The 22,165-nt window shown below is 47.1% G+C and overlaps 1 protein-coding gene across 1 annotated transcript in view; it reads left to right on the top strand.

Annotated features, from left to right (window-relative positions):
- The first annotated feature begins 2,141 nt into the window (after nucleotides 1-2,141).
- Nucleotides 2,142-22,165, top strand: part of LOC103096413 (venom factor) — a 36,884-nt gene continuing 16,860 nt past the window's right edge. Inside the window, exons 1-25 of the mRNA XM_007488578.3 lie at nucleotides 2,142-2,290; nucleotides 2,788-2,995; nucleotides 5,333-5,495; nucleotides 5,765-5,835; nucleotides 5,948-6,036; nucleotides 6,246-6,328; nucleotides 6,508-6,595; nucleotides 6,913-7,015; nucleotides 7,121-7,238; nucleotides 7,530-7,645; nucleotides 7,935-8,075; nucleotides 8,217-8,429; nucleotides 8,620-8,820; nucleotides 9,229-9,390; nucleotides 9,479-9,608; nucleotides 10,118-10,195; nucleotides 10,409-10,606; nucleotides 10,701-10,830; nucleotides 11,152-11,237; nucleotides 11,410-11,549; nucleotides 16,706-16,912; nucleotides 19,200-19,251; nucleotides 19,515-19,601; nucleotides 19,741-19,944; nucleotides 21,324-21,399. Coding sequence (XP_007488640.2) covers nucleotides 2,214-2,290; nucleotides 2,788-2,995; nucleotides 5,333-5,495; nucleotides 5,765-5,835; nucleotides 5,948-6,036; nucleotides 6,246-6,328; nucleotides 6,508-6,595; nucleotides 6,913-7,015; nucleotides 7,121-7,238; nucleotides 7,530-7,645; nucleotides 7,935-8,075; nucleotides 8,217-8,429; nucleotides 8,620-8,820; nucleotides 9,229-9,390; nucleotides 9,479-9,608; nucleotides 10,118-10,195; nucleotides 10,409-10,606; nucleotides 10,701-10,830; nucleotides 11,152-11,237; nucleotides 11,410-11,549; nucleotides 16,706-16,912; nucleotides 19,200-19,251; nucleotides 19,515-19,601; nucleotides 19,741-19,944; nucleotides 21,324-21,399 — 3,221 coding nt within the window. The 5' untranslated portion in view covers nucleotides 2,142-2,213. The remainder of the gene's footprint in view (nucleotides 2,291-2,787; nucleotides 2,996-5,332; nucleotides 5,496-5,764; nucleotides 5,836-5,947; nucleotides 6,037-6,245; nucleotides 6,329-6,507; nucleotides 6,596-6,912; nucleotides 7,016-7,120; nucleotides 7,239-7,529; nucleotides 7,646-7,934; nucleotides 8,076-8,216; nucleotides 8,430-8,619; nucleotides 8,821-9,228; nucleotides 9,391-9,478; nucleotides 9,609-10,117; nucleotides 10,196-10,408; nucleotides 10,607-10,700; nucleotides 10,831-11,151; nucleotides 11,238-11,409; nucleotides 11,550-16,705; nucleotides 16,913-19,199; nucleotides 19,252-19,514; nucleotides 19,602-19,740; nucleotides 19,945-21,323; nucleotides 21,400-22,165) is intronic.

The following is a 22,165-nucleotide window of genomic DNA, read 5'->3' as shown; positions in this document are numbered from 1 at the left end:
ATTTTAAGAATGAAACAGAAATGCTCTCGAGAAAGCAAAGTAAAGGAGAGGAGCAAGGGTCCAATGTTTAATCTATATTTGTTAAAATGAATTAAATTTAGTTGAAGTTTAGTGGCAGGGCAGATAAGTGGGGAAAGCTCTTGTTTTGACACCGGAGCACTTGATATCTTGGCTCTGCTGGATCCTTCCTTTTAGACCCAGAGTCTAGCACATAGAAAGCACTTAAGAAATGGGTGGGATGAGAAATAATTTTAAAGTATCTTCTTGCCCTAAATCCTGATGGCCTCAGAGAGCATATATTTTCCTACCTTTTTTTTTAAACCCTTATCTTCCACCTTGGATTTAATACTAAGTATTCTTTCCAAGGCAAAAAAGAGGTAAGGGCTAGGCAATGGAGGTTCAGTGACTGGCCCAGGGTCACACAGCTAGGAAGTGTCTGAGGCCAGATTTGGACCCAGAACCTCCTGTCTCTAGGCCTCATTCTCAATCCACTGAACCACCTAGCTGCCTCCTTTTTCTTCTACCTGTATGTGGAAATACAAATTTTATTTAGTGTCTGAGTTTAGAATTTTAAAAAATAATTTTTTTAAAACAAAAGAAATAGTAAACCATATATGTTACTAGAGATGTTTTTCTCTTTTTTTCTTAATGGAGTGGAGGGTAGGAAGTAGAAAAAAATATTTGTTCATTTTAAAAAAAATAAAGTTATAGTTGAGACATTTTACATTTAATTTCCTATGCCACTGTATTATTAGATTTACATAACAGTTTTAATTCCTCAGAAGGGACCTCTCACAAAGGGAGGCATCTGTAAATGTTTGAATTGTCAAAACAATATACCCCAATAAAAATTTTTTAAATAAAAAAAATTAAAATGATGGGTTTTAAAGATGGGGAGAGATGTGCTGATGAGTGGAAGCTCCAGGTAAGGTGGCATATGGATAAGATAAAACAGAAATCGGTCTCCTAGAGTCCAAGAAAGTGAGTTTGAACAATACCAGGATCATAGTTTAGGACTGAAAGGGACCTAATATCCTCATTTTGCTGGTGAAGAAACTGAGGCATACAGAAGATACGTGACTCATATAAGATCACACAGCCTAGTATCTGAAAAAGGATAGGATCAGGCACTAAAGCCAGGGTTCTCTTCACTTGTTCTGCCTAGATACCTCAAAATTCTTTAGAACCACAGAAGCAATGAGATCCAGAGAGGACTGTAATTTCCCAGGAATCCAGAAAGCTCAGAGGAGCAGCTAGATGACTCAGTGGATATAATGCCAGGCCTGGAGTCAGAAGGACCTGGCTTCAAATCTATCCTCAAACACTTATTGTTCTTCTTGGAACCAATACATAGTATTGACTATAAGACAGAAAGTGAGAGAGGAAGAAAGAGAGGAAGGGAAGGAAGGAAGGAAGGAAGGAAGGAAGGAAGGAAGGAAGGAAGGAAGGAAGGAAGGAAGGAAGGAAGGAAGGAAGGAAGGAAGGAAGGAAGGAAGGAAGGAAGGAAGGAAGGAAGGAAGGAAGGAAGGAAGGAAGGAAGGAAGGAAAGTGTAAACCACAACTAAGCTGGTTGAAGCACATCTCTTCCCCTTTTAATTTGTGCATCCATAGGCAAGTGGATTTTACCTTTATTAGGGATGGGGAGGGGGATGACTAGATGATCTTTGAGGTCTTTTATATACCTTGAATCCCTACAGCCCTCTATCTGTGTCACCTGGTGTGAGAGACATTCCCTCTGGGCCTCAGTTTTCCCACCTATAAAATGGGACAGTTCACTAGATGGCATCTGAGCTCAATTCCAGCTCTTGAACCTACAGTGCCAGGAAACTCCTTACACTTTACACTGGACAAAGAAGGGATAAAGGATGGCCTATAGCCACAGCTGCCTGTTCTGGACATTGAACATTGGCCTCTGAGGTCTTTGCCACTAAAAAAGCCCCTCCTCTTGGGTAGGATAGTTATAGCAGGGAGGGAATCCCTATCTAGCCCTTTCCAGACCCAAGAAAATAATTTCAGGAGCAAGAATCAGCTGACAGGGAGGAGGGCTGTTCCTGGGACTGGGACTGGAGGAAGCAACCACAAGATTTATGGGAAGCCTTCTCATTTCAGTTAGTAATTAACTTGGCCTACAGATAGAGCCAAAACAAATAACCAGAGAACAGTAGCCCCAAGTATACTGGCCCACTTCTATCCTTACCTTGCCAGCCTCTGCCATGGAGGGCCCTGGGACCCTGGCCTTGGCACACCTGCTTTTCTTCCTAGGGCTCCCTCTTGCCCACTGTGACCCTCTGTGAGTATGAGAAGGGTCCGGACATGTTCCCTCCTGTTCAGTGTATGTCTCTCTGGGTATATCTGTCTCTTTTTCCCTCAATGGGCAGCCAAGGGTCTTTGGAGTATTTCTCTCTGTGTGATTGATTCCCTCTACATTTCCTCCGCCATTTTGTTTCTTTCCTTCTGCATACCTACCTCAACATGGAATGTCGATATTGAACTTGGGTTCAAATATCTCCCAGTGTTTCTTGTTCAGGTGTGAGTGGAACACCCCAGCCTCCCAAGGGCCCTTTCAGCTCTGACATTCTATGACTTCCATTTGGGTTTTCTTGGAGGACTTTCTTCTGTAGCTCTATCCATATGGGTGGCCTTAGCATCTTCAAGGGTAGTCCTTAGTGCTTTTCCCTTTGCAGGACTCTATGTGATTCTCTTGGTTTTTTCCTCTCTTTAAGTACCTGGACATGCTCTGGGCATGTTCTTCTCAGCTTATTGCCCTGTGTATATTTTCTGGTACAGGTGCCTCTTGGTGGCCCCTCGAGTCCTATGGGTGGGGGGCCCAGAGAACATCATGCTACAGGTGCATCAGGACCCGAAGCAACCCCTGGCCAATGTCATTGAAGTGTTTCTCGCCATTTGGGACTTTCCCCTGGAGAGGAAGTTGTTATATAACACACCACTCACACTTTCCAAAGATGAGGACTACATGGCCTTGGTTCCTGTGACGGTATGTGAGGTTGGGTTTGGTAGAGACCCGGAGAAAGATCCTCCATCACCCCTATCACTTCAAGTCAACCCTGGAACATCAGGTCTCAGGATTAAAGGTGGTTTGGGTCAGGCTCTAAGAGGAAATTCCCAAGAGTGGGGTTTGAACTTAGAGCCCATGATTCTAGGAAGTCATAGAGTTCAAAGGCAGGGGACTGGACTGTATGACCTCTGACTTTCCAGGGTCTGAGGACTCTGTCATTTTCCTCTGGTCAGAGGCTCCTTAAAACAAGAGTTGGGGGCAGCTAGGTGGCTCAGTGTATTGAGAGCCAAGCCTAGAGACAGGAGGTTCTGGGTTCAAATATGGCCTCAGATACTTCCTGTGTGGCCCTGGGCAAGTCACTTAACCCCCATTGCCTAGCCCTTACCACTCGTCTGCCTTGGAACCAATACACAGTAGTGATTCTAAGATGGAAGGTGGGAGTTTAAAAAAACAAACAAACAAGAGCTGTCTCCCCTCCTTCAGAGGCCCTTTTCAGGGTCCATCCTTGGCTTCCACTCCTCTAAGGGCTCAGTACAGGCAGAGACTAAATGGTTAGGGATCTTTCATCCAGTCATTTAACCACGTTCCCTCTGTATGGAGACCCTGTACTTGTTACACAAGAAGTCCCTGTTCTCACAAAATTTATAGTTGCACAGGGGAATAAGACACAGAAATTAATAGCTATTTATAATTATTACATGGTTGGTGCATGGGAAAAGAGTAGTGCAAAAAGGGTTCTGTGAATCCTTAAAGGGGAAATCATTACTAACCAGTGAAAGGGGCAGAGAATCAGGAAAATGTTCCTTAGAGTTATTATGTATTAAAGAACAGGTAGGAATTCAACAGATGAGGTAATTTTTTTATTAAAATTTTTATATAGAATTGATTGTGTCAGGCAATGTGCCAATATTATCTAATTTGATTCTTACCTGAGAAGTAGGTGCTATGATTCCCATTTTACACATGAGGAAACTGTGGCAAATGGAAGTTGTGTCTTGCCCAGGTTCACACAGCTAGTAAGTGGCTGAAGCTGGATTTGAATTCAGGTCTTCCTGATTCATGGCCTGGTGCTCAAGCCAATGTGCTACCTAGGGGAGGGAGGGCACTCCAGGCATAGGAAATAACCTGAGAAAAAGTATAAAAGAGGGACAATACAGGCTATATGGAGTGAGAGGAAGAAAGAAAACTAGTTTGGTTAGAATGTTTTTTAGAAAGCTTGAAGAAGACTAATATGAGCCATGGTTGGAAAGTCAGGCACAGATTGCCTAGAGCTTGAGATACCAAGCAGACGAGCTGGAACTTGATTTGAGAGGCAATAGGAAACCAAAGGAGAATTTTTTCAAAAGTTTCCTTCTTCCTGAAACCTTTAGTAATTTCAGCCTTCCACCCCTTATTTTCCCTATCACTCACTTTCTGACTCCTTCTCCTTTGATTGTAGTTTCCTTGGGGAATATGAAAAAAATCGTGATCTCTTCTCACATGACTTCCTTTCTCTTGTTTAGCCAGTGGAGAGTAGAGGAGTGCCATGACTACATTCATGCATCACAATCATGGATATGTATATGATTATTATTAAAAAATATATATAAAATATTCAACAAAACAAGGGATGGATAAACTAGTCTGAAGTCTGAAAGAGAAATGAGACAGGCCACTCAAGAATTACCCTAGGCAAGGGTGCTGCATATAGACCAAATCAGCAATCACAAATTTAGAGTTGGAGGGGACTGCAAAGGGGATCCTAAAAAAAGGTCATAATGGGGGCAGCTGGGTAGCTCAGTGGATTGAGAGCCAGGCCTAGAGATGGGAGGTCCTGGGTTCAAATTTGGCCTCAGACACTTCCCAGCTGTGTGACCCTGGGCAAGTCACTTGACCCCCATTGCCAAGCCCTTACCACTCTTCTGCTTTGGAGCCAATACTCAGTATTAACTCCCAAGACGGAAGGTAAGGGTTTTTTAAAAAAATTAATTAATTAAAAAAAAGAAAGGTCATATTTCAACTCCCTTGTAAAAAAAAAATCCAATTAATATCTGTTGGTGTTTTAATTTCCATGTTCCTTACATTTCCTAACGTGACAAAAAAAAAAACGTGAGAAAAGTAGAAATATATGAAAGCCATGGTACAGAATTGAGACAGACAGGACTTGGTAACAGATTGGATCTTAGAGCTGAGAAAAAGGGAAGGACCCCAAGATAACCCTAAAGTAAAGAACATGGGATATTAGACAAATGGTGATGCTGCTGACAAAAACAGGGAAGTCAATGGGAGGAGTAGGTTTGAAGGAAAGGTACTGAGTTCAAGACATGCTCTTCCTAGATCCCTGAAAGTGTAGTCTTCCCTCCACGCCCAGGGAAGCAGTACGTGGTCCTCAAAGTCACCTCAAAGGCCTGCTCTCTGATGAAAACCATCCTAGTTGCTCCACATGCTGGCTATATCTTCATCCAGACCGATAAGACCATCTATACCCCTAGACAATTAGGTAGGTTCCAATGCTTGGGAGGGACAGAAGAGGGAAGGCTGACTTCTAGCTTCTGGCATTGCCCAGAGGACTCCCTTTTCTCTCATCCCCCCAAATCCCTGGGCTCCAGCTCCCCCAACTGCTTATGGTCTCTGGATTCTGGCTCTCAGAGCCCAGAGTCTTTGGGTTCTTGTTTTTCTCACTGTCTAGGGTCTCTGGGATCTGACTTCTCCTACTGCCAAGATATCTGGGCTCTGGTCAATAACACAGTATCTTCGTTTCCCTTCCAGTTCAATATAGGGTGTTCACAGTGAATCACGGATTAGACCCTGTGATGAGGCCATTCACCATCAACATTAAGGTTATTTCTTGTGGGTTATAAGAAATGGATTTGGGGAATCTCAATAGAGTTAGGGAGACCCTGGGAAGTATGTCCTAGGATTGAGGGACTTCAGTATCCTTTTGCCCCCCAGAACCCTGAAGGCATCTCTGTCAGCAGCCAGAACTTCGGGGCCGAGAATGGTTTCTTTGTGAGCAACTTCAAACTCCCTGAATTGGTCAGGTATTCCCTTCTCTGCTCCCTACCCCACAAACTCCCTCCTCTGATACCCTCCCATCCTCTCTTTCTGTTTCTTTTCCCCACTCCCTTCCTCTCCCTCTTCCCATTTATACCAGGCCTTTCCAAAGTGGGGTGGAGATGGGGGTGGGGAGGAAAGCCTGGAGGAGGGATTGACTAACCACTGGGTCTAGATTATGACCTTACTGCTTCAGTTTTGGAACCTGGACCATTGAGGCCCGATACCAGAGTGGGCCCCAGAAGCCATACATTGTGTCCTTTGATGTGAAGGAATATGGTAAGCAACATTGGGCCATGCCACCCACATTGGACATATGGTCTAGGGCTCTGAAGTTCTAGGCATTAGACTTGGAGAACTGGGATTCTGGGTTTCTGGGCTGGCCTTTGGCCTCTGGGTCTCTAGACTCGGTTCCTTTGAAGCTCACCTCATCAACTCCAAATTCCCTCCCTTCTTAGTGCTCCCATCCTTTGAGGTCCATTTGGTCCCCAATAAGACCTTCTTCTACTTTAATGACATGACCTTGGGGATTGGTATCAAGGCCAGGTAAGCATTCCCACCCTTATCTTCAGACAGAAGCAGAGAGATACCTTACATGGGCATTGGGGGTATATAAAGGTTCAGAAAGGGAGATAGAGAAGCACTTGGGACTAGGACTAGGTATTCCTCAACCTCCTCTGCAAAGAAAACTGGGAGAAATCTAGGCATTTAGGAAAAGCAAGGACCAGGATCTCCCCCATACACATACTTCCTATGTAGCTGGCCCAATAGAACCATAGGACTAGAAAAGTGAGAATCAGGATCTTGGCAACTGTGTGAAGTTGTATGAGGAACCAGTGAGACAATCTTCTCCGGACTTCTAGGTATGTGTTCAACAAGCCTGTAGAAGGACATGCTCTGGTCATTTTTGGGGTGAAATTGGACTCTCAGAGGATCACCATACAGGACTCACTTCAAAAAGTAAAGGTCAGCATTGACCCCCTCTGATCCTCACCCTCTTTTGAGGCTCTCCTTTCCCTTCTCTTTTGAGGCTCTCCTTTTCCTTCTCAATATCTCTTCTTCCTGAGATAGATCTCTGAAGGTGAGGGCCATGCTTCCCTCAACAAGGCCACCCTGATTACACAGTTCCAGAACCCCAATGATCTCCTGGGGGCTTCAATTTTTGTCAATGTCACTGTATTCTCCTCTGGTGAGTGACTCTCTTGCCATTCCTTTCTAATATGCCCCTCCTGGCTCCCCTAAACTGGGTCAGAAGAAGGATGGAGATGAACAGGGTGGGAACGGACCAAGGTTGGGCATAAGAGATCATTCAGTCTTCCAGAACTTCAATTTCCTCTTCTGAAAATGGATCAGAAGACTTAAACTTCTTTCCATGAGGGAGAGGGAAGGCAGATGAGAACTTCCCTAGTCTGTGAGGGACTTGATTTCCTCTGCTACCTCCTCCCCAGGACCTTCTCAAAAGGCTTCTTTGTTTGCATAGGAGGTGAAATGGTCCAGGCTGAGACCTCAGGGGTAAAGATAGTCCAGAGTCCTTACAACATCCAATTCACCAGAACACCCCATTATTTCAAGCCTGGAATGCCCTTCCACTTTGGGGTAAGGAGCTACTCAAGGTGGCAAACTTCTTCAGGACAGAGAGCCCATCTTTTCTTAGGGCAGAGACAACCTCCACCTCCACCTCTACCCAGGACAGAGACTTTCCCCACATTCCAGACATTCTTCTCCACTCCTAGGACAAAAATTCCACTCTTTCCTGGGACAATCATTCCCTCCTAGAATAGAGACTTCTCTCAAGGACAAAGACTTTCCCTCCCAAAACCAGAGATTCTCCCCACTTCCCAAAGACTATTAGTATCTGTTCTTCCCTGACTAATCTTACCCACAGGTCTTAGTCACCAACCCTGATGGGTCCCCATCGTCTGGGGTCTACGTGCAATGTGAAAGCCAGAGAGTCCAGACTTCAGCGGAGGGACTTGGCTTCTTGACCCTTAACACTGCAGCCAACTTGGAGAGACTATCCATTCAGGTAAGGACACTGAGCCCATTCCTCTGGGGCGGAGGGTGGAATAGAGAGAATAAGGAAACCCGGAAGGGACACGGGACCTGGGAAGGGGCTGCTTCTGGAAAGGTGCCTTTATTCCCACTTCTAACCCCCAACTCCCCACAGGTAGAGACAAAGGATGAGCAACTACAACCCCAGGAACAGGCCTCTGCTAAGTTCACGGCCCAGGCCTATAAGACTGAAAAGAACTCTGGAAACTACCTACACATTGAAGTCAAGACCCTGGGCACTGAGGTTGGAAATAGCCTTCATCTGAGCCTCAATACAAAGCACCAGGATCAAGCCACCAAAGAGAGTATCAAGCACTTCACCATCCTGGTGAGGAGGGCTGCGAGGGCAGTCAGAGGGCCTTCCTCATCTTCCCATATCCCCTGTAGGAAAGTCCTCAATCATTACTCTCCAGGGATGAGGAGGGCGCCTGGAGCCACTCTTAGAGATGGACTTCTCCCTCTCTCTTCCAGAATGACTTCTTATTGTGCTTCTCCCTCCTTTTCTCCCCTTTGCTAAGTTGTTGAGCAAAGGGCAGATCACACATGCCCAGATCCAGCGCAAGAGCCCAGGGGGCACCTATACATCTTCCATCATCTCTGTGAACCCAGCCCTTCTGCCATCCTTCCGCATCCTGGCCTATTACATCCTCCCAGGCTCTAGCCCAGAGCTTGTGGCTGACTCCATCTGGCTTGATGTGAAAGACAGGTGCATGGGCACTGTGAGTCTTTCTGACCCCAAATTCACAGCATCTAGCACCCTCTCTGCTCTTCCCAGAATACTGTGTGTGTGGTCCGGCCCATAAAGTCCTGGGGCCAGAAATAGAAAAGATCAGTTTGGGTTGGAGTTTTCAAAAGAGGCTTCTGGGAGATGAGACTAGAACTAGACCTTGAAATACAAGAAGCATTTAGAGAGGAACTGAGTGGAAGGGAGCAACAGGATAGATTAGTGGGCACGATTCTTTAGGAGTGGAGTATCAGCTAGCACTTAGAACTGGGGAAGAACAGGGTCGAACCAGAGCTGAGATGATTGGAAAGAGGAGGTAGGAACAATTGGGGCCCAAACAGATCAAGGGAAGCAGCCCAGCCAAGGAACTACAAATTCTTCTCACGTACTTATGCCCATCCAGCTTCAAATAGGCCTGAAGGATTCAGCTGATATCCCAATATTTGAACCCAATGACCAAGTGAACCTACGCCTTACTGGTGACCCTCTTGCTCTGGTGGGGCTAGTTGCTGTGGACAAGGCCATCTATGTCCTAAACAGCAAGCACAAGCTTTCCCAGAAGAAGGTGAGGTCATGAGAAAAATCTGGGTCCCATTGCTCCTGGGCTTGGCCTGGAACAACCCAGCTTTAATGCCCTCCCTGGTGGTCCACAGGTCTGGGATGTGGTAGAGAACCGAGATATTGGCTGCACTGCTGGAAGTGGGAGAGACAACCTGGGTGTTTTTACAGATGCTGGCCTGGACCTCACAACCAACACTAGCCTGAGCACAGGGGCTAGTGAAGGTAGGAGAGAGAGACTGCAGTGGGCAGTCAGGGGATGCCAAGAAGGGATGGGGAAATGGGCTCTCCAGCAAGTCATGGGATACAGTATAAAGATCTAGAAACACAGCATCTGGAGTCAGATACAGAATCTGCTGTCATGACCTTGGGCAAGTCCCTTTCTTCAGTCTGGGCCTGTTTCTGCAACCATAGAATAGAGGGATTTGCTAGATGGTTACTAAAGTTCCTTCCAATTCAAGATCCTATGAGTAGGAAGGTGGTTGTGGAGGAGGCCACGTGGAGGGAGCCAGGAGAACGAGTTAGGAAAGAAGTTTTACCACTGAAAGGGTCTTTGAACAAAATAAGGATGGGGAGAGTGGGGAGGTCGATCAGGGACAAAGAAAAAAATCTGGCCACCCATCCCAGTGAGCTGTGCTCAGTATTGGAGATAAGAGGCCCAGGCTGAAATGACCAGATGTCCTGTGCACAATTCTGATGACCTTCCCCCAAACAAGTGCTCCCTCCCCCTCTAGACTGGCGATGCCCCCAGAGTTCCTCCTCCTCCCGAAAACGCAGGTCCCTGAAGATTCTGGAAAAGAAAATTAAAAAAGGTTAGAGTCTGACCTGGAACTGCTCCTTGAACCCATCAATCCTAGATCCTGGTCTCCCCAAAGTACTAAACCTCTAATTTCCAAACCCCAAACTCTCGAACCTCAAAGAACTATTTGGGAAAGGGTGAAGGAAGAAATTGGGGAAGGGAAAAGAGGACTATGTCCTTGGTTCATATGGTCTCAGACCCTTTCCTCACGTCCCCCCTCCTGCAGTGAATGAATTCAAGATGGCGCTGGAACGCCGCTGCTGTGAGACTGGGTTTCGAGAGGGACCTGTAGGACTCTCATGTGAGGAGCGGGTGCTCTGGGTTCGCCATGGCCCAGCCTGTAAGGCTGCCTTTCTCCAGTGCTGTCACCACAGGGCATTGCTGAACCAGGAAGCCCAAGCGGAGAGGCTGCGTTTGGGGACCCGTGAGGAAGGAGCCAAGGGGGGAGAAGTAGGGAGAGGGCAAGGCAAGGGTCAGGCAAAACTCTAACAGGGGATCCCTCTCCACATATCCCACAGTTGAGGAAGATGATGATGATGAGGACTTCCTGTTCTTTGAAGACTCAGACTTAAAAGTACGTAAATACTTCCCTGAGAGCTGGCTCTGGAAAAAGGTCATTTTGCCCCAAGATCCTGCCAGAGGCTCCAGGTAAGACCAAGGCTCCCTTTGGCCACTTCCCTCAATATCTTGGGCCAAAAAATAAATAGTACAGGAGAACCCAAGATAACAACCATTACACAAAACAGCGACTTCGACTGAAAGATAAGAATGATGACCTTGACCCCAAGAAAGTGATCCAAAGGGAGAGACCATGATTATTGGACAGTGACCATAGTAATCGATACTCGGCCTCTGACCTTAACCCCAGGACAGTAACCATGATCCTTGAACAACTGACTGACCTTAGGACAGTGATTGTGACTCTAATGCAGTTGTCCCTACCTCCACCCTACATGCCCCCACCTCCAGTCTCGCAGAGATGACCATCCCTATGAACTTGCCTGATTCCATCACTACTTGGCAGATCATGGCCGTGAGTCTCCTGAAGGGCAAAGGTGAGCCCTCCTCTACCCCACACCCCAAAGTCCCTGTGATTGTTCAGCCCAAGGTTATATGGGACCCCAATCCTGGGCTGTATGCATTCCAAGAGTTGGTGGTTCCTCCAGGTCCAAATCCCCACCTCCACTTCCTCAACTTCCATTCTTTCACTACCTATCCTTGTGTCAGGTATTTGCATCTCAGAACCTCTAGAGATGACAGTCAGGAAGTCTTTTTTTGTGGACCTGAAGCTGCCCTTCTCTGCGGTCAGGAACGAGCAGGTCCAAATTCAAGCTGTGCTATACAACTACCATAACAGAATTGCCATGGTGAGTTTTCAGTGGGGGCTTTGCACTATAAGGGAGCCTGACCATGGGAGAAAGGGTATGTGTGTGAGGGGGAGAGAGTCATGAATAATTCCACCATGAACAGTGATTAGACCATGGGCTAGCTCCCATGGGCATGCATTCACTTCTCTGATTGACTGTCAACCAACCAGACATTTCTGGGTCGGTCCCATGGTGTGTGTTTGACCTGATCCCCAAAGTGCAGGAGGATGCTGAGAAAGCACCTGCCTCTCTTGGTTCATGGGAGACAATTCACAACCAAGGCAGGGTAGGAAATCTGGTGACAATGATCTTATAGTTCTCTATACCAATAAAATCATAGTTAGGTCGCTCATTGAATAGAGCACTGCCTGGAGTCAGAAAGACCCAAGTTCAAGTCTGATCTCAGACACTTCTGAGCTATGTAACCTTATTTGCCTCAGTTTCCTCATCTATTAAATAAGTCGGAGAGGAAATAGCAAACCACTCCAGTATCTTTGCCAAGAACACCCCAAATGGGGTCACAAAAAGAATCAGAAAAAATTCTAAATTAAATAATTAGATAATAAAAAAAAGAATCAAACACAATTGAACAACAACCAATTCATTTAATGATCCTCCCAGATGTTAGTGCCTCCCTTTCATGCAATCCCCTTGTATTTACTTTGTTGATATTCCATATAAGGTTATATGTGTAACTGTTGTCTCCTTTTGTGTATGAGGTGCTCAGGGAGGGGTAGTATCTCTGGTATGGAGGGCTTGTCATGCCCTCCTAGGGCAGCTCTCCAGCCTCTGACCCCCACCTGACACCCAGCTCTCACTTGTGGCTCCCAGTAGCTGCTAGCATGTGGCAGCGGCCACACCCCGGGCAACGGCTTCAACAGGCCGGCCAAACCTTGTGAGAGTAGCCTTCTGGTCATTGACCCCTGGTGAACCAGGGATTTGCTTACCCAGCATGTGAAGACTGCTTCGGCTGAACAGACGGAAGAAACCAATAAGAAGGTTCAATGGCTGAGAGGGCGACGCAGAAAAGCACTGTGGAGTGCTTAGGGCGTGTTGGAGCACAAAGGACAACACGGCCATCCAATGCAGCTGAGGAAGTCTCCAGACATAACAATTTTTCGTGCCACTGGACCCCGGCTTCCAATGCCGAGAGAGTGGGACTGTCTCTGTGCATCTATTTTTCCACTTAAATCTCTTTCACGCACAAGTATCTTTGTGCACACTCATCTATCCTAACCCCATCCACCCTCTTCAAGACCTGTGGCAATGGGGGAGTGGCGACACAACAAGTGGAGGTGACCACTGGCAGTTGTAGTCACGATCCTGCACGTAGGCAGCCCATGGACCAGTGGTCGTTCGGCCCTGTGGGCAGCAGGGACGTTCGGCAGCATCCTGGGCGACTGAGCAGCCCTCTCTAGGACAGCACTGCTCACCCTAATCAAGGGAGGGGACTAGAAAAGGTGTCCCAAACATTGTCTGCCCTACAAACACCCGGTCAGCACACCGCAGCTGGCGGGTCATCCCCTTTAAGCGGTCGAAATCAAAGAAAAAATACAAAGAAACTCCTACTAGGAGCATGGAACATCAGAACACTACTTGATAGAGAGAATACCCCAAGACCTGAGAGACGAACAGCTCTAATCGGTAAAGAACTGGCGCGATATAACATCGACATCGCAGCCTTAAGCGAAACACGCTTACCAGAAGAGGGATCACTCAGCGAACCCACCACTGGATACACCTTCTTCTGGAAAGGTAGAGCCTCAAATGAAGACAGAATCCACGGTGTTGGCCTGGCTATCAAGACCAGTTTGCTCAAACAGCTGCCAGACTTGCCTGTGGGCATCAGCGAGAGGCTCATGAAGATCCGTTTGCCTCTCAGCAAAGACCGGTATGCCACAACCATCAGCGCATATGCCCCAACACTGACCAGCACAGAGGAGACCATCAAGCAGCTTTACTCTGACCTGAGTGCCGTCCTGCACTCAGTGCCCACAAATGACAAGCTGATACTACTGGGACACTTCAACGCCCGCGTTGGCCAGGACCATGAAAGATGGAAAGGAGTGCTCAGCAAACACGGTGTGGGCAAAATGAACAACAATGGCCTACTGCTACTCAGCAAATGCTCAGAGTTCGAACTCACCATCACGAACACTGTGTTCAGAATGACGAACAAATATAAAACAATGTGGAGGCACCCACGATCAAAACAGTGGCATCTCATTGACTACATCATTGTACGCCGGCAAGACATCCAGGATGTAAAGATCACCAGAGCCATGAGAGGAGCTGAATGCTGGACAGACCACCGATTGGTTAGAGAGACTCTTCAAATGCGCATTGCGCCTTGCCATCCAAAACGCGCCCAGACAGTTCACGTATTTTACAATGTGAGTCGTCTTAGAGATCCATCTTATTTGCAAACATTCCAGTCCTGCCTGGACAACAAGCTGTCTGCCAAGGGATCACTCACTGGAAGCTCAACCGAGAAATGGAGCCAGTTCAGAGACGCAGTGAAGGGAAACATCAAAGGCAGTCCTAGGCCCCAAACAACGCAACCACCAGGACTGGTTCGATGAGAACAACACTGCTATTGAAGACCTATTGAGCAAAAAGAACAAAGCCTTTATGGAGTGGCAAAATAACCCAAACTCTGCTCCTAAAAAGGATAGATTCAAGTCTCTCCAAGCCACGGCGCAGTGTGAGATCAGGAAGATGCAAGACCGATGGTGGGAAAAAAAGGCAGAAGAAATCCAGCGTTTTGCTAATACGAAAAACTACAAACAATTTTTCAGTGCCCTCAAGACTGTCTATGGGCCATTAAAACCCACCACCACTCCCTTGCTATCCTCTGATGGTGACACTCTCATAAAAGATAAAAAAGGCATCAGCAACAGGTGGAAAGAACACTTCAGTCAGCTTCTCAACCGACCCTCTTCAGTCGACCAAAGTGCCCTTGACCAGATCCCCCAAAACCACTCCATTGAACAACTCGACATCCCTCCTTCAATAGAGGAAGTCCAAAAAGCCATTAAACAAATGAGTGCAGGCATGGCACCTGGTAAAGACGGGATCCCAACCGAGGTGTACAAGGCCTTAAATGGAAAGGCGCTCCAGGCATTCCATATAGTGCTGACCAGCATATGGGAAGAGGAAAACATGCCCCCAGAACTCAGAGATGCCTCCATCGTAGCCCTATACAAGAACAAAGGCTCACAAGCAGCCTGTGACAACTACAGAGGCATCTCACTACTCTCCACTGCCGGAAAGATCCTCGCCCATGTTATACTCAACAGACTCCTGCCATCTGTTGCAGAGCAGAACCTGCCTGAATCACAATGTGGCTTCCGACCAGATTGCAGCACCATCGACATGGTCTTCACAGTGAGGCAAATGCAGGAAAAATGCCTTGAGCAGAACCTGAGTCTTTACATTGTCTTCATAGACCTGACAAAGGCGTTCGACACAGTGAACAGGGACGCATTGTGGGTGATCCTCAGCAATCTCGGTTGCCCAGCAAAATTTGTCAAACTGATGCAGCTCTTTCATGTCGACATGACAGGGGAAGTCCTATCTGGTGGAGAGACTTCCGATCTCTTCAACATCTCCAATGGCGTGAAACAAGGCTGTGTCCTTGCTCCGGTACTATTCAACCTGTTTTTCACCCAAGTATTACGACATGCTGTGATGGATCTAGACCTTGGCATCTACATCAAATACTGACTGGATGGCTCACTATTTGACCTTTGCCGCCTGACTGCAAAAACAAAGACAACAGAGACTCATCCTGGAAGCTCTCTTTGCAGATGACTGTGCTCTCATGGCCCACCAAGAAAATCATCTTCAAACCATTGTGGACTACCGCAACAAAACTGTTTGGCCTGACTATCAGCCTCAGCAAAACAGAGGTGCTGTTCCAACCTGCACCAGAGAGGCCAACGAACCAGCCGTGCATAACTATCGACGGCACGCAGCTTTCTAACGTCAACACTTTCAAGTACCTGGGCAGCACCATCGCCAACGACGGGTCCCTAGACCACAAGATTAATGCCAGGATCCAAAAGGCCAGCCAGGCACTCGGGTGGCTGCACTCCAAAGTCCTCCAACACAGCGGTGTAAGCACTGCGACGAAGCTCAAAGTGTACAACGCAGTGGTCCTCAGCTCGCTCCTGTATGGTTGTGAGACATGAACACTGTACCAGAAGCACATGAAGCAGTTGGAGCAATTCCACCAACGCTCCCTCCGGTCAATCATGAGGATCCGATGGCAGGACCAAATCACCAATCAGGAAGTCCTTGACAGAGCCAACTCCACCAGCATCGAAGTAATGGTCCTCAAAGCCCAGCTACGATGGTCTGGACACGTCATCTGCATGGACCCACAGTGAATACCAAGACAGGTATTCTACGGTGAACTGTCAGCTGGACTCAGGAAACAAGGCCGACCAAAGAAAAGATTCAAGAATCAGCTAAAGTCAAACTTGAAGTGGGCTGGCATGACACCAAAGCAACTAGAACTCGCTGCCTCTGACAGAAGCAACTGGCGAACCCACATTAACCATGCCACCGCCACCTTTGAAGATGAACGACGTCAACGTCTTGCTGCTGCGCGTGAACGCCGACACCAGGCTACAACCTCATCTCCCGTAACAATTGGCATCCCATGCCCCATGTGCCACAAACTTTGTGCCTCAGCCTTTGGACTCCAAAGCCACATGAGGGTACACCGTAGATAAAACTGCACAAAGACAATTGTCATTCTCGGACACTGAGAGACTACCACTACTGTCTCCTTTTATGGAATGTAAGCTCCTGGAGGGTAATATCTGTCTCATTTTGGTCTGTAACTCCAGCTCCTAACAGTGTCTGGCATGTGGCAGGGAGCTAATAAATGTTTGCTGATGAATCAATTGATCTGTAAAATGAATAGGTCGTGCCTTCCAGCACTGATATCCTATGAGCCTAGGACAGGCTGCCATGTTGCTTTATCATGGGCTGTTCTCTTTTTAGACTCCAGATAGCTAAGATATGGGGACAGGATCCAGGTTCCCCCTCATTCTCCTGAATGGGGAATGGAGCAATTAGGTGTCAACAGTTGCCTGGGTCCTCCTGCTTATGGTGACAGCCTCTGTCCTCATTCCCTTCCAATCCAGGTTCGCGTAGAGTTTCCCTACAAGGAGGCCCTGTGTAGTGCTTCCAGCAAGACAAAGCCTTCTCGCCAAAGAGTCTCCGTGGGTCCAGCCTCCTCTGTGGTGGTGCCATTCACTGTGCTGCCTGTAGAGCAAGGCGAAACTGAAGTGGAGGTCAAGGTCGTGGGGCCTGGGACCTGGGACCAAGTGAAGAAGACGCTCTTAGTGCAGGTAACTGAATCCCTCAAGGGTGAGACCTGGCAGGAAGATGAGATGTTGGCTAGATTCAGAGACATATTCCCCTCCCTAACCCCCAGGCAGTATGGCTGCTGGCCTCTCCTATCATGGTAGAAGTTATCTTAACTTTCCCAAAGTCCATTCTTACTTGGGTCATTTTAATCTTGATCCTGGGGGTCATCATTTTACAGATGATCTTTGGCCCTCACAAGCTATGCACAATCAGAATAACCTCTCTTTTCCCAGACAGAGCCCTTTCTCACAATACCTGGGTAGGTAAAGCAAATTGAAATAAAAATAAATAAAGATTATCTAAATAAAAGATCATCATTTTACAAATCACCCCCCTATATAAGTATGGAAGCCAGGCCTTGATCCCAAGTCTTTTATCCACAAGGCTCTTTCTGCTATACCACATAGGTCAGAGAACAACTGTCAGAAGAGGAGGGGATAGATGTCACCAGGCACATAAGAAGTGCCTGTGCCTTTAGTGGACACACTTTTCCAGACATGAATGACTGGAACAGACGTCATCCGTATTAGTCGGTTTATACCAAGAAATCACCAGAATAGATAAGCCTCTGCCCTGTCATAAACTGGAGCTATGGCTATCCACTGGAATCTACTTCCCAGGCCAGTCCTGCTCTGGGTGCTGCCATGAAAAACAAAGACAAAGGAGATGTAGTCCCTACCTTCTTCCTGGGGTTTGCTCTAATGGGAATGCAAGAGGCACATGCTGGCTCGGGAAGACCAAGGGCCATCGTAGGGACAAGGGCCGGCTCAACAGACCCTAGGAGGGGTGCCTTGGCCAGGGTGAGGGGGATAGTTGGGAAAAGAGGCTGAAGACCCACAGTTGCAGTGGGCAGAACAGGCCTTCTCAGAGGAGGCAAGCCTTGTGCCAACATCCAGGAAGGAGAGGGGACTCAGGAAGTTGAACCACAGCAAAACACTCATGATCATTACAACTCCCTTCACCTCACGTTTCAAGGGATGCTTTTATCTTTTCCAAAGATTAACTTTTTCCTCACATGTTATAGCACAATAGAGAAAGTCAATAGTTGTCTAGTTATTTTTCAGTTATGGCCAACTCTTCCTGACCCCATTTGAGGTTTTCTTGGCAAAGATACTGGAATAGTTTGCCCTTTCCTTCCAGCTCATTTTGCAGATAAGGAAACTGAGGCAAAAAGGTTAAGTGATTTATCCAGGGTCCCATAGCTAGTAAGTGTCTGAAGCTGGATTGAACTCAGTAAGATGAGTCTTCTTGACTCCAGACCTAGCACTTGGTCTACTGTGCCACCTGCCTCCCCTATGAGAAGTCATTAGGTTTAGAACTGAAAGACCTCCTCTGAAAACCTAGCTCCACTATTTTTTAACAGTGCAGTCTTGTGTGACTCATAGCATTGTATGATTTAAATGAATATCCAACACTCCAAGAATTATATTTTATGAAGTTTAATAATGATCTCTTCAAGTAGAAGGAATTAAAAAAAAGAAAATAGAAGTAAAAAACCTAATTACCTAACAAAATTAAGACCACGTGACTACGCTCTCCTGGCCTATTTAAAAGAACTGCTGGAAGCTGCTCTGATTACAAGAAGCAGAGCACTAGAGGCAGGGTTACACCAAACTTATATCCTCCCTACATTAGCATACAATGTGAGCAGGAAAGTGGGGTTCTGGGAATCATAGTTCAAAGGTACAGAAATTAATTACACAGCATCATAGATTTACAACATGGAAGGAACCTTGGCCAGCTCTGCATTTTACATATAGAAGGGAACATGGTAGTCAAGAGAGTGTTGGCCAAGAGTCAAGAAGATCTGAGTTTGAAGAATGCCTCAGATACTTACTAATTGTCTATCCAATCCTGGGCAAGTCTCTTAAAATTTCTTCCCCTCAATGAAGATTATAATAGCACTTCCCTCTCAGGGTTGCTATGAGGATCAAATGAGATAACACACCTAAGACACGTTATAAAGACAATAGACATTATTATTATTGTTGTTGTTATCATCACCTTCATCAGGAAAATGAGGTCAAAAGGGGTTAAGTGACTTGTCCAAGGTCACACAGATAGCAAATGGCAGAGCTGGAGATTTGAACTCAGGTCATCTGACTCCATATTCAACCTATATACCACTGTACCATGCTATCTCCCTTTACCTCTCTGTGTCTTACTTCCCCCAGCTATAGAATAGATGAAGGGTGGGGTGGGAACTGAACTACATGACCTGTGAATTCCCTCTTACATGCTGGGATTCTGGGATTCTTTTGACTACAGGCAGAAGGCCAGATAGAGAGACACTCTTATAGCCTACTGTTGGACCCTAAAGGTTTGTGAGAGCACTGACCTGGGAGGTGGGGGAAAAGTTCTAGTAACCAACGGGTCATGGGTTTGGGGATATGCCTAGAGGTCTGAAGGCTACCATGTTGGATGGGATGGGATGCCACCAGCCCAGTAGATGGGGTCCCACCAGCTACAGTTGTCTCTGTGGCTGTTTAACCTTTTTGCATCCTGACTCCCCAGAAACTCTGATTGCCTCCTCTTGATGGGCTCCTGGAACTAACGGACCCTGGAAAATTCATTTCTGCCCAGGTCTCACCCAAGTGGAAAAGGTGCAGAGGAAAGACTTTGAGAACATGGTGCCCGGCACAAACGCAGAAGTGTTTGTCAGCGTACAAGGTAGCGAGGGCAAGGCCATCCCCCTAGAAGCAGGACTGCTGGGATGCAGGTGTGAGCTATGCTTTCCTTAGCCTGAAGGGGATGGGGTGTACATAGACTGCTCTCATGGCCATGGTGCCTCCCTCTTCTTTCTTTCCAGGAGACATTCTTGGTGAGCCCATCCTCGGAGCCCTAACCCCTTCAGAGACGCGCAAGTTGTTGGCGGTGCCCACTGGCTGCCCTGAGCAGACTCTGAGCTCCTTGGCCCCCCTCGTCATCCTAACCCAATACCTGGACGCCACAGGGCAGTGGGGCCAGGTCGGAGTAGAGCTGAGAAACAAGGTGATAGACAACATTGTGACTGGTGAGTGAATTTGTGAAGGAGAGGAGGCTGTTAGCTCCTGCCAGCTTGGGGGTGCGTTTCCCCACTCTAATCCAAAAGACATCGACACCAAAGACCCCAAGGTACCCTAGAATCCCTGCCTTGTACACGTATCCCCAGGGCATCGCATTTCTGTGCTTACATACTCATGGGGGGCCTCGATTTGCACCCAGACACTGACCGTTACCCCAGGTTAAAAGTTGGACGTTCACACACAGCCACTCGTGCCCACACATACACGTAGGGTTATCACTCGCCTCTAATTTGGTGGTCGATTGACAAGCATTTAAGTGCTTACTGTCTGTCACTGGACTAAGCACTCAGGGGACCCAGAGAGGCAAAAAACAAGTCCCCTGCCATTAAGGAGCTTATATTCCCATGGGGGAGACAACATATAAAAAAAATTGTACTCACAAGACATATTCTGTGTAAATAGGACACTAGCTCCCAACTGGAGAGGTAGGTAGTACGGTGGATAGAGCTCCAGACTGGCAGTCAGGAAGACTAGAGTTCAAATCTGACCTCAGGCACCTACTAGCTGTGACCTTGGGCAAGTCACTTAGCCCTGTTTGTCTCAGTTTCCTCATCTGTAAAATGATCTGGAGAAGGAAGTGGCAAAACCACTCCAGTATCTTTGCCAAGAGAATCCCAAATGAGGTCATAAAGAAGAGGATATAACAGAAACAACCGGACAACTTCCAATCATAAATTATATATCGATGTCCTTTCTTCTCAAGTTAATCCCAGACACTGAAAATCCTCTAGATATACCTTAGGTTTCTTCTTGTTGTTGTTGTTTTAGTTAGAAAAAAAAACAACACAAAAACAACCCTTACTTCTGTCTTAGAATCAATACTAGGAACCAGTTCCAAGGCATAAAAGTAATAGGGGCCAGGCAATGAGGGTCAAGTGACTTGCCCAGGGTCACATAGCTAGAAAGTGTCTGGGGCTAGATTTGAACCCAGGACCTCCTGTCTCTAGACATGCCTGTCTCTCCTTTTGAAGGCTCTTCCCTGGGTGTGACACCTAGATATTTAATCCTAAGAAGATTGAACATGCCCCCAATTACACCACGCAATGATAAACTCCCCCAAGTCACATTTAGACATTGATCCTTTTTCCATGTTTCCTTTGGACGTTGTCATCTCAGAGATTCGCTGATGCTATCCTAAGTTACAGGAAGGACCCACCAACACCACTCCTTCAAGTAATACCAGGATGCAGGCACTGCAGCTCCGTCTCCTGCCACACTCACTTCCAAACCAGAGACACTGGCACCCCCCCAGCTCTGTGACACTTAGACACTGATGTTTCATCTGGATCCAGGACCTGAGCCTGACCCATCCCCATCTTCCTGCCAGGCTACACCAAAATGCTGACCTACCGAAACCCAGATGGCGCCTACCACATTCACAGTGGAAACCCGGGGAGCACCTGGTGAGGAAGCTGCCCATCACTGCCCCCAGGCGGAGGTTCTCCCCCAAACATTTCACACAGCCTTCTTGAAGTATTGCAACGTCTCTGTTGGTGCATCCACCCTGCTGGGTCCAAGAATTGCCCCCACTGCTGAGCCACAGGATGGGTGCTGTGGTCTGGGAACCGGCAGGGCACATTTCTCTGGAGCAGTACAGGAATCCCCTTCTCTCATCCTAACCTGTGTAGATGTATCCCCCTTAAAAACTTGGTATATTGGGGGGCAACTAGGGAGCTCAGTGGATTGAGAGTCAGACCTAGAAACAGAAAGACCTGGGTTCAAATTTGGCCTCAGACACTTCCTAGCTGTGTGACCCTAGGCAAGTCACTTACCCCCATTGCCTAGCCCTTACCACTCTTCTGCCTAGGAGCCAATAGGCAGTATTGATTCTAAGATGGAAGGTAAGGGTTTTAAAAAAGCATAGTTATCACCATCCCTCTGGAGCTCACTGACCTTGGAGGGAAAAGAAAGAATAGCTCCTGAGGTCCAGGGAAGGGCAAAACAGATAGATGAAGCATTTACTGAGTGTTCTCTATATGCCAAGCACTGTGCTATGTGCTGGGCATATAAATATAAGTAAGTAAGATAGTCCCTGTCCTCAGGGAGCTTATATTCTTGACTGGGATGGGGTGGGGAGAGGCAATCCGTAAAGCTGCATGGGAAGTGGGGAGGAAAGGGTGGTCCTTCCCAAGAGGTCCTTCTCAAAATGGTGGTCCTATGTAGAGAGAC

This window comes from Monodelphis domestica, chromosome 3 (assembly GCF_027887165.1).
Source record: "Monodelphis domestica isolate mMonDom1 chromosome 3, mMonDom1.pri, whole genome shotgun sequence".
Taxonomy (NCBI): domain Eukaryota; kingdom Metazoa; phylum Chordata; class Mammalia; order Didelphimorphia; family Didelphidae; genus Monodelphis; species Monodelphis domestica.
This window is presented reverse-complemented; position numbering and strand designations above follow the sequence as displayed.